This window comes from Euprymna scolopes, chromosome 25, assembly GCF_053919585.1.
Source record: "Euprymna scolopes isolate OS-2025 chromosome 25, ASM5391958v1, whole genome shotgun sequence".
NCBI classification, from domain to species: domain Eukaryota; kingdom Metazoa; phylum Mollusca; class Cephalopoda; order Sepiida; family Sepiolidae; genus Euprymna; species Euprymna scolopes.
This window is the reverse complement of record NC_136506.1, coordinates 32,581,987-32,594,109: the sequence shown is the minus strand read 5'-3', so window position 1 is coordinate 32,594,109 and position 12,123 is coordinate 32,581,987. Positions and strand designations below refer to the sequence as shown.

General features: G+C 36.7%; 1 protein-coding gene across 1 annotated transcript; it reads right to left on the bottom strand.

Annotated features, from left to right (window-relative positions):
• Positions 1-312: 312 nt before the first annotated feature.
• On the bottom strand, positions 313-11,879 carry LOC145247147 (tetraspanin-3-like). Its single transcript, XM_080108789.1, has 2 exons — positions 11,843-11,879; positions 313-3,551 (listed from the first exon to the last, which is right to left on the bottom strand). Exons 1-2 carry the CDS (start codon positions 11,877-11,879, stop codon positions 2,782-2,784), a joined length of 807 nt encoding a protein of 268 aa, XP_079964915.1. The 3' UTR covers positions 313-2,781.
• Positions 11,880-12,123: the final 244 nt, after the last annotated feature.

Below are 12,123 nucleotides of genomic sequence, written 5' to 3'. Positions count from 1 at the left end.
GATTTTCCAAAAAGCAGTAACTTCACTGCGTTAGATTTATATAATAAAAACATGCACTGTTAAAAAAAAAAAAAAAAAAAAAAAAAAGCTCGTTTTCAGGATTATTTTTATCTTACAGTGTAACCCGGATATAAGAGACCCTAATATAAGAACCGATATGAGAGATCTCCACTGGTCCAGAGTGAGAACCGGTTTTAATGTACAGTGTAACCCGGATAGAAGAGACCCTAATATAAGAACCGATATGAGAGATCTCCACTGGTCCAGAGTGAGAACCGGTTTTAGTGTACAGTGTAACCCGGATAGAAGAGAGTTGGAGGGTCCGGATAAGTATCTTATATCCGGGTTACACTATTCACATTTTAGCCAATTCAGTGAAGTTAACTAATGAAGCTTCTCGCATATTTACGGGAAGAATGCGTTTCTAACTAACGTTTTGAAACGTACTTAACATTGGAGAAAATGCTTTTGTTAACTATTCTGTACCTTCAGAGGCTCTTTAAGTGCAGGTTTCTAGACTGAACCTTTTACTCGTACCGTTACTATATTTCGAACTGAACGAATTATTTAAATGAAAGGCTTAGTTCGAAATTCTGTGCTGGACTTGGAGCTCGAAATCAAATCAGTTACATCGGCAGAACCTTAAATATAACAAGCAAAATGAGAATAGTGGCTAGGAAATAGTCCAAATTCATGCCTCTCAAGTAATATTTTTACATCAGGTTTTTTTCCCGCCATTAAAATAAAAATAGGAAACGCATTTAATTAACATTCAAGTCACAGTGAAGGAGTGGTCAAGTTTCTAACGCAAAAGTTACTTAAAATACAACTGTTTAATGCCGAGCTTTAAGCTACTGGACCTGTAAAAAGACTCCCATTCCGTGATCGTAGTTTATTACAAGAAAATACTGAATAAAAGTAGGTTTGTTTTATTGGTTGAAAAATACTTAAACGATGGTGGTGGGGGGGCTGCATAAGGAAATCAAAGTAAAAAAATAATCAGTGATATATCGACGAAGTATAAAGAACTGTCACGAGTACAACGATATACATATATTAGTTACTAATGTCATCAGTTTATACGATTCTCAGGCAGCTTAAGAATCTGGTAGCGAATTCTGATGCCCATGGCGAAGTCTAAAACTGCTATATAATTTATTTATTTAATAGTGAGGAGCACAAAATAGGAGTTCAGTTCCACTCATCTAGTAAATGTGGAGTGAAAGCGAAAAGCTAATCCTATTCAAGAGTAGGCGAAATAGAAAAGGCTTAAATGGAATTAAGATTATTTCGTTGCACTTTTGAGAGCGTTCAGTTATTGTTACGCGATAAAGAACCAAAGATACAGAAACCAAAATTAGTTTAGTTCAAGAATTCTATACGCATTATCTTGATTCTTGAGAATACACTGGCATTAACAAGTAGTTCTCATTTAAAAAAACAGATTCCTAATGGCGAATTCGAGCAGTAAGTAGGACTGAACCAGAATTTCATGGTTCAACTAATTATGGTTACGCCAAAAAAAAAAAAAAAAAAAAAAAAAAAGTCTTATTTTTCATAACCACCATAGGATATACAGTGAAATAAGTTTTTTTTTTTTTTACTTTAACAGTAATTCTTGTATTTTATTTCGACTTGCATGTTGGAGAACAACTCAATTAGACTTTTTCAATGCTACACCTAGATTTAAAATCATGTATTGTGCAAAATCAGTACCCGAGCATTAATCTGAGTAAACCGGAGTACCTGAGCATTAATCGTGTAAAGAGTGGACCTGAACGAGTGTCACCTACTTCTTGCAATTTTTTCAGTAGATTGAACACTATACCAGATTATAGAAGAAATTTTAGGTCATTATTTCGAAATTTGAAAGGGATGCTCACTTGTTACGTTATAGTAAATCAATCCCCATGTTGTAAACACGGAAAGTACTGCCCTTTTGCTTAGTATCCACAAAACTTGTTAGATGTAAATTTTAATGTGATATTCGTTTTCAGCACACTCGAGAAAAAAGTTTGAGTTTACAACCTTTTTAAATTGTTAACGACACCCCATGTTAATAATGGCTTTCGAAATAAGGTTATTTCAGCACGGTAGCAAAAGTGCTGAAGTATAGAAAAAGAGGGGGGGGGGGTCAATAATTCCTTCATGTGTTATAAAAATGTTTAACATTTTAAGTGAGCACCCCTTTCAAATATCGAAAAAACTTTAGATTATCTTGTTTAGGGTTCAATAATTCACTGAAGTTGAAAAATTTTAGATTGCAAAACGTTGGAAAAAAAAAAAAAAAAAAATAGAGTGGTTGGCGCTCGTTTAGAGAATTCCAAACTTAGTTTGTACAAAACTTAAAGTTTTAGAAGTCCCTTATTAAAAAGGGATTTCAATGTTATTTAGAAAACGTTTATTCTTTGCAGTCATGTAGATTTAATGGTGAGGGGGGGTAAACAGGAGTAAGATTTAAATTGGTGCTTATGCACATTTGTTACCGTACTATTTTAAATATTTAAGTTTAAAGTTTGTTAGGTGAAAATACAGAATTACAGAACACTTTCCTCATGTTAATGGCTTCTAAATAACATTTCAGCATAAAAAGCGCATAAGTACCTTAAAATTCGATACGCTATTATGTATTAGTACCAAGTTAAATATTTTGAGAAGACAATTCATAAAGTTGGTTATAGATTCTAAATAACAGATCTCTTAGAACTGAAAGAGATTAACGGAGATTAAGATTAACAATTATTTAAACAGTGAAATATATTCAGAAATAAGTGCAGACTTTCACAGAGTCAAACTATCAATGGTTGTTCGATACAGGTGGGAGGTTATAAGAGACAGGATTTGCAGTAACAAAGTAAAAGAGAAAAATATAGCTGTTGTAACGACATGTCCGTAAGTCCAGTTCGCGATGGCGCTGGCACAAGAATTTTGGTAAAAGTTTCCGTTACTGACGGCAACTTGACCACAACCGACAGTGTAAAAATCGCAGCAGGAATCTGGCACGGAGGTATTGCTAAAATATTGAAACCATTCGGTGTAGTTTTTGACACCGCAGCAAATCAGGTCTCGTTGGACAGTATCCCAGGTTTCGGCAGCGGTTTTGTCAACAGTGTACTTAGACTCGGCTAGGAACAAGGAATCCGTAATAAGATTAATCACATGGGATTTCATTACGAAGAAGGCGAGCACGATAGCCACTTCAACGACGCTGACAACGAAGAGGATACAGGTGTAGATGGACAGCAGAAAGGCGCTTCGGACGTAGACTATGAACAAGGCAAATAAGGAAATACAGAGGAGACAACTGCCGAAGATTATGAAGATACCGGTCGGCGTACAAACGTATTCGCGAAACAAAATATAACTGCTATCAAAGTTTTGTATTATCGCACTGAAGACAAGGATTATCAAAGACAAAATCATGAGAACCAAATTGGAAACGATGAAGAAACACTTTGAAGAGCACATTTTGCTCACTTTTTGTTTTTGTTTTTCTTTTTTTTTAGTTTGGTAAGAGAACGAGATTGCGCATGTTTTAAAACAGAACAGTTCTATTTATATAATATAAAAAAAAAAGGCGAACAAATTGTAAAGGGGTGAAAGGATGTTTATAAATAATAGTCTTGGTTTATTTGCTTCTCCACTGAGCAAATTAGGCACAAGGCCGGTTTTTAATATGGAGAGAGGGGGGGGAAAGTGGGACCAGCTCCCGAAAGGTGGGAAATGGGAGTTGGATAGTGAAGGCCATTTGATATATAGGGTTGCCCCTACATGGACCAAAAGACCGCCACAAGGACAATGGTCTTTGATAGCAGCATCTGCTGTAACAGATACTACACTTTGATCTTGGTTCGAAGGCCACAAAGGTTCTCCCGTGGAGGGAGGTGGTCCAATGTTTATAAATAATAGTCGTATCGTATTGTTTTAGAATGGGCACGTGGCACAACGGATAAATATGTAAAAGTAACAATCAGTTTTTAGTCTTCTGAAGGTTCAAGGTTCAATCCTTCACCAAGAATATAATTTTAAATGTATTACTTTATTAAAACTTCAAGCTGATCATGGTCGACGTATGTAGTAGGTTCAATTTTCATTATAGGCGTTACTGACTTAGACGTTTTTTATTAGTTACTTGAGTCTTCTAGCGGGTCATTGCTAACGAAAGGAGATTTTTATGGATTCTCAAATGAAATCAAAGTAGAATAACTAGTAAGGATACGTCTGGTAAAATAGATTTTTCTTTATTAATTTATTTATTGCGGAATGTTATCCTCATCTTTTAGCTGTTGTTTCAGGACGTTTCGGCTAACTATTTTTCTGTCAATTTTTGGTCTACAGACTCGAGATTTGACATAAGGGGTATTAAAATTTTGGAAAATCTTTTTAATCGGTTTTCGAACAGAAATTTTGCTGTTAAAGGAGTCAAAGTTCAACGAGAACTCTACAAAACTCCTTCGCCAATTCTGGGTCTAAACACTTGAAATCTTAGATATAGATTGCTTGGACGTGGATCTAACATTATAACTTCATTTGAGCCCAAAACAATAAATGCTAAGGGGTCATAATTGGGCTTAAAGTTTTACAAAAAGAAATTACCTCTGCGGTCTCTACTAAATTACTCGGCCAGTTTTTGGTATAAACATTTGAAATTTTACATGAAGTGTATTCATACATAGGGCAAGTTTTTTAATGGTTTGGGTTTTTTTTCTGAAAATTTGGCTTCTAAGAGGCCAAAGTTCAAAAGATTTTACCTTTGCGGTCTCTAGTAAACTATTAAACCAATTTTGAGTCTAAACATTTGAAATTTTACATAAAGGATATTCAGACATTCAGCAAGCTTCTAAATCAGTTTTTGGGCAAAAATTTGCCTGCCAAGAGGTCAAAGTTAAAAGGGGTGATATTTGCAGGCTCTACCAAACTCATCCGCCAATTTTATGTCTAAACACTTCAAATTTTTTATATAAGTTACTTGGACATGAGCCAAACGTTTTAATATGTATATACATATGCACATAAAGTTATGAACAGTACATAGGGCCCGAGCAAAGCCGGGATGAACTGCTAATATTATATATATATATATATATATATATATATATATATATACATATATATATATGTGTGTGTGTGTGTGTGTTTGTGTGTGTATATATATATGTGTGTTTGTGTGTGTGTGTGTATATATATATATATATGTGTGTGGAGGGCCCAGAGGCAAAGAAATAAGGGCGGAGACGTGCACGTTTTGGCTTTGATTCTAGCTGATGGAATCTAAGTATAGTTTTGTAGTTTTGATCTTATTACTTTATATAAAGTCCAATATACCATTTAATAGAGAGATTTTTTACAAGATAGTCACCACTTATCAAGGCCCGGAAGCCACTCGGGGATAAGGGCTATTGCGTGTGCAGTAATCAACAGGATAGTATCGTAGTAATCGTTAGTATTGTAGATTAGATAGTGTCTTACTTAAGGGGGCGGTTCATTAGTAATTTGTTTACGTTGGACTTGAAGACATCCAGGTTCTAGTCAGGTGGGAAACAGGCAGACGGAAGAGAGTTATACAGGCATGCACTTCTATGAAAGAAGCTTTGTTCATGGAATCTAAGCTATGGTTTTGGCATGGATAAAGAGTGGGGAAAATTTTTGACAGTGGTTTGAGCAAGACGGGTGTTTATCTTAAAAGATTGGCGAGGGGAGAGGCAGAGATTGGCGCTCAGACGAGCACTTGCCATGGAAGTAACAATAAAACAAAGACAGGCTCGCAACGTCTTTTCTGTGGGGGAGAGGTTGCAGGGAAGAGAAAACGGCATTCCCCACTAAACCACGAAGCCTAATTTGTACTCTGTCAAGGCAGGATAGGCTGTTTTAAGCAGCTTCTGCCCAGATGTGGCAGCAGTACTCCAATCTTGGACGTACTTGGCTTTTACATTGATAGAGAATTGCATCAACAGTGAGATATCTTCGGGAGCGGTAGAAGGATCCTATCATTTTTCCAGCGACCTTGGCAACTGACTTGATGTACGTGTTTCATTTCAGGTCAGGAGTAAAGGTCAAGCTCAGAAGCTTATCAAAACATGGAGCTTCCCCTAGACGAGATCCATCCATTTAAATTTATACCACATGGGGTTCAGAGCGGTGATGATGTAAAGATAGGAGCTTGGTTTTAGATGCATTAAAAGTAACCAGCCACCTCTTCCCCTCACTGTACCTCGCGCTCAAAATCAGAGGAGACAGAATCAGAGAGAACTTTGTCATTTACGGCCTTTGATGTGTTGCAATATATAGTCGTGTCATCAGCATAGATATCAACGAATGATTTAAGTATGTGTTTTGGGAGATCATTGATGTAGATCAGGAAGAGAGTTGGGCCCAGGATGGACTCTTGAGGAACTCCAGCATTAATACTGTGGGCCTCTGATTTCTGCCCATCAACCACTACTCTTATAAGCCTATCAGAGAGAAAAGATTTAATGATTGAGAAAACATTTCCAGTTATACCGTAGCTGGAAATCTTGTGAAGTAGGCCCTTATGCCATACCTTGTCGAAGGCCTTTGATATGTCAAGAACAATTGCCCTAGAAAGGAAGCCTTTGTCGAGAGATTCACTAATCCTATGAGATATAACTGTTAGCACATCTGCTGTAGATCTGGCAGAACGGAAACCGTATTGCATGTTACTAAGAAGGTTATTTCTTCTGAGGTGGTTGACTACTTCTCTATTTAATATGGATTCCAGCAAATTACTCATGATACACAGGAGACTTATTGGTCTGTACTGAGAGGTAGATGACTTACGATCTGAATTCTTAAATACAGGGCATACTGATGAGATTGTCCATGGTGTTGGGAAGCACTTTTCCTTAAGGCAACGCTTAAACAGTTTTTTAAGCATGGAGTCAAGTTCTGGTTGAAGCTTTTTCAGCACTATAATTTGTATGCCGTCAGGGCCAGTTGCTTTACTGGAATACAGATTCTTGATAAGCTTGGTGATCTCATGTATAGATATTTGTATGTTGCCTAGCGTGTTGTTTGTTATAGGAGGAAATACGGGGAGTTGATGGCCTTGGTCACATAGTGTAGAACTAGCTGCAAAGTTCTCGATAAATAGTTTGGTCTTGTCTGATGCTGAAGAGATGACCTCAGGTTCATTGATGATGGTTGGGATAGAACGCACGCTTCTGTTCGGGATCCTGTTTGCTATTTGCCAAAACTGGTGGGAACCAACCACTGCTCAGCTACTTTGGATTTAACGGACTGAGCATATAGCTCTCTTGCATTTTTATTACTCTTTTACAGTGGTTTCTTGCAGTCCTTAAAGCAGCTTTAGTCTCGGTGCATCTATTACGTTGGTAGCTATGAAAAAAGGGATTTCTGTGCGCAATGGCAGCAGCACATTCTGGAGAGAACCACGGCTGGCTGTTAGGTTTTTGTTGGAATTTTTGGATGGTATGAATTGGTCTATGCCTACAATTAACCATTCGGTCAGATCTGATACTATAGAGGACACATCCTTTGTAAACATGGAATGAAGGGGTAGATCAGATATAAATGTACAGAAGCTATCCAAGTCAGCTGTAGAGTATCGATGTACAGTACGGTGGAGATGTACGTCTGAAGACTTATTACATTTCATTTTTATCTTAACTGATACAACCGAGTAGTCGGAAGATCTCAGAGGAGACAGAACGGAACATGAACATAGCTCAGGGGAAGTTGTGAGAAGAAGGTCTAGAAGGCTACCGTACTGACCGGAAGTATCGGGCACATGGGTGGGTTCGTGAACAATCTGGGTGAGGTAATAGGCAATGGCGAAATCGTGACAGAACATCCCATCATCTATCTTTTTCAAGTGGGTCAACCATTCCACATTGTTGACCTTGAAGTCACCACAAATGTGGATGGTAGCCGAAAGATGAGCTGACAGGATGTGGTCAATTTTCTTAGATATGCTCTTAAAGATAGTAACTCTGCTGTTGTGGGGGCGATAGAGGGCAAATATAAATGTGGTGATGAAGCAAGTTCAACCCGGAAGCACATATAAGGTCAATTAGGGTCCTCACTGGAGATACTCATACCACACGGAAAGCCATCTTTAATGTAGGCACATATACCATGCCCATGGCGATCTTGGGGGTCAGATTTAGATGTTAAGTTAGTGTATCCTTTAATTATGAACTCGTCTAGTGAATTGTTTGGTCCTATACCAATTTCGCTTAGAAAGAATATGTCCTGTTTCGTCCTCTGTAATTTGGTTTCAACCTCTGGAAGGTTGGAACGTAGACCCCTGATGTCGGAGAATGATAGTAGGGGTCTACGTTGAAGTATGGGGTTCTAGGTTTATTCGTGGTTTATTTTCTGGAGATATTTTATGTTGAGGTTTTAGGATTTGTGTAACAGGTCGACAGACTTAGTTAGAGCAGGACTGAGGGGGAAAGTAAGGGAGAAAAAGACAGGAATTTTTTGTAGCACATGATAAGGTAAAGCCGTAACCCACTAGTATGGCATCGAGAAGCCCCACAAGAAACTACTGCATGGTCCAGAATCCATTCACCAAATGGCAATATAGCAGACCCTGTACTTTGTGCCTGCTGATAGGACAGCCTTCTTGGTGGTTAATTCAAGGTTGAATATCAGGCGGGTAACGTCAGCTCAGAAGAAACATTTACCTCCAGCACCCTTACTAGTGATATGGCCACAAGGATAGATATAGAAACAGAAAATTTCCGACATCTCAGGCTACTGTTTACGAAGTACTTCCGACCTGGAAAGCAGATTTTTCTTCGCCTTTTGTCAAAGAAATCACTCATAGGAAATGAGGACTGCAGGACAAATAAGGAGAAGCGAGAGTAACGAGAACTGCCGATAACGCATCTACAATGCGCTGTCTACTCTTCATTAAAAGAAACATTGCAAAGAAAAAATGGGGGCGTGATGATGAAAAATTAAACTTAACAAATTTTACAAACATGATTTATGAGATGATGATAAGACAACCTTTGAATCACCATTATAATAATCCCAACTACGATGACATATTTTTTGCCCTCCTATGTTATCTGCATGAATTAAAGTATCATATTTAAACTTATATTACAACAGGGCAACGCCGGGCGACTTGCTAGTATATCATATTTATAATAATATGCTATAACATTTATATAATATAAATATAACATATCAAATATTTAATATACATACAATATATATAATATACCCATAATCTTTCTATCTATATATCTATAAAAGTGAACGTGTCTGTGTGTCTGTCTGTGTGACTGTGTACATTTTTCTTCGCAATAACTCTGTCAATTTTTAGTCTACAGACTCGAAATTTGATATACAGGGTATTGACATTTGGTAGAATCGGTGTGATCGTATTTCGCCCAGAAATTAGGCTGTTAAGGGGTCAAAGTTCAACGATTTGACCTTTGAGAACTCTACTAAATTCCTCCGACAATTTTGTGTCTAAACACTTGGAATTTTAGATATAGGTTCCTTGAACATAGATTTAACTTAATAACTTGATTCGAGCCCAAAACAATGAATGTTAAAGGGCCATAATAGGAGTCAAAGTTAAACAATTGACCTTTTTTTTGTTTAGTTCAGCATACACTTCAAAACACCCGGACTACGCCGGGCTGAAATGCTAGTATATCTATAAAAGTGAAGGTGTCTGACAGTCTGTGTGTCTGTGTGTTCATTTACCTACGCAATAACGCTACAATTTTTAGTCTACAGGCATGAAATTTGATATACAGAGTACTGAGATTTGGGAAAATTGATGTGATCGATTTTCGGCCAGAAACTCTACCAAACTACTCCGACAATTTTGGGTCTAAACACTTGAAATTTTAGATATTAGTTCCTTGGACATGGATCTAACTTAGTAATTTGATTTGAGTCCAAAACAATAAATTTTCAGGGGTCATAATAGGGGTCAAATTAAAAAAAAATTGACCTTTTTTTTTTTTTTGCTCAGCATACACCTCCAAACACTCGGGCAACGTCGGGCACCCATTCTAGTATATCTATAAAAGTGAAATTTTCTCTCTGTGTGTGTGTGTGTGTGTGTGTGTGTGTGTATCTGTTTGTCTGTGTACATTTCCCTGCACAATAACTCTGTCAATTCTCAGTCTACAGACTCAAAATTTGATATACAGGGTACTGAGATTTGGGAAAATCTTTGTAATCGGTTGTCGACCAGAAATCTGGCTGTTAATGGGTCAAAGTTCAACGATTTGACCTTTGAGAAGTCTACCACACTCCTCCGCCAATTTTAGATCTAAACACTTGAAATGTTCGATATAGATTCCTTGGACATGTATCTAACTAATTAACTCGCTTTGAGCCAAAAACAATACATTTAGGGGTCATAATAGGGGTCAAAATTTAAAAAATGACCGCTTTCGGTATAGTAGCAGCGCCGTAATCTTAAGATTGCACGTTCGAGCCGAGATGCCGGATAGATTTTTTAAAGTTTTAATATTGAAACAGGTTATTTATGCCATTTTTTCGTTCGATTTTTATTTTATTTATTTTTTCATCACATTCGCTGTTTTTTTTTTTTTTTCCGATATTTTTCTTTAAAATGTTTTTTACAAGTTTTTTTTCAAGTAGAATCAAATGAGAAGTTCTTCATCTTCTATAATATAAAGGGCAAAAATCTGTTTAAATGTATGCATGTATGTTTTATATGTCTCGCGAAAACTTTCGACAAATGCGACAGATTTTAACGTGATCGGTATCATTTTAAAGCGTCATCCTTTGGACGACAAATATCGAAAAATTGGCTTAAAAGTTTTTTTTACAAGGAGGTGTAGCAAAAAATCGTTCCTTTATGACAATTTAGCCATACACGCAGGTGCAAAACACTTTCTTTCTTGAATTAGTTTAAATATAAAAAAACGACCTACTTTCGCTCATGCGGTCATAGACCAGTCGGTGTAGTAACTGCGTCGTTAACTTAAGACTGCACGTTCGCGCTGAGGTATCAGATATATTATTTTAAAGGTTATCCTTTGTGTTATTGATGAAGATCAGGCAGTAGAATTTCCTATAGAATTCATTACAACCACCTGGAATGCCACATCATTACCTGATATTGAAGGAAGGAACTACATTTAGATTATTAAAAAATCTTGGTTCTCCTAGAGTGTGTAATGGCGCACGGTTAGTAATAAAATCTTAAAACTAATGTTCTGGAAGCCATTATAATAACTGGAAATCTTAAATGTGAAACTTAATTCTTCGAAGTCCCCTTATTCCTTTTCGCATGGTATTTCAGTTCAAACGTTTACAATTCCCAATAAAAATTACTTTTTCCATGGCTATAAATAACGCTCAAAGGCAATACCTCAAAGTCGTTGGACTTAATCTTCAAACATCTTGCTTTTCTCATGGCCAGTTGTACATTAATTGCTCATGAATTGGAAGTTCTGAAAAACTTTACATTTACACACGTTAGAGGTCACATCCCAAAATGTTATGTAGAGGTTCTTCAAAATTAAAGCTACAGGTACATTTACCACTGCTTGAAACCAAATTTTAATTGTTTCTTTAACAGAATAGCTTACTAATGTAATCTTTTTATATATTGTACATAAAATAGTTAAAACAAAAGGATATTTAACAGTTTTCTACTGGCGGGTATTCTATAAAATAAAACGCACCTACTGCTCCTACTTCATGGGGGAAATGGATTAATGTTTCGTTTTATCAATAAGATAATTATATAATCATTGTTACGAATTTGCTTCCCTGCTGATTACAACTTGGCTTTCTTCAAATCAAATGTTAACAAATTCATGGCATGGACCCATTAATCAGATGCGGCTCATACCATCAATCAGTGTTAATACTCCCATACTGTTAGTCATCTTTCGGCTAACAATTATTTCCATCTCATGAACTCATTCATTACTGGCCCTGGGTCATCCCAAAACTTAAAACAAAATAAATAAAAATGTAAAACTCCACAAAAGTCTCATATGAAGACCGCGAGATCAATCACATGTACAGACAGTTAGATCTTTTTTCTTTCATCATCATTAAAAAACATCTTCCCCTGATAAAATGTTTGCTCACTTTAAGCAAATGATGCCTCGGTAGTTCTTAATTTCC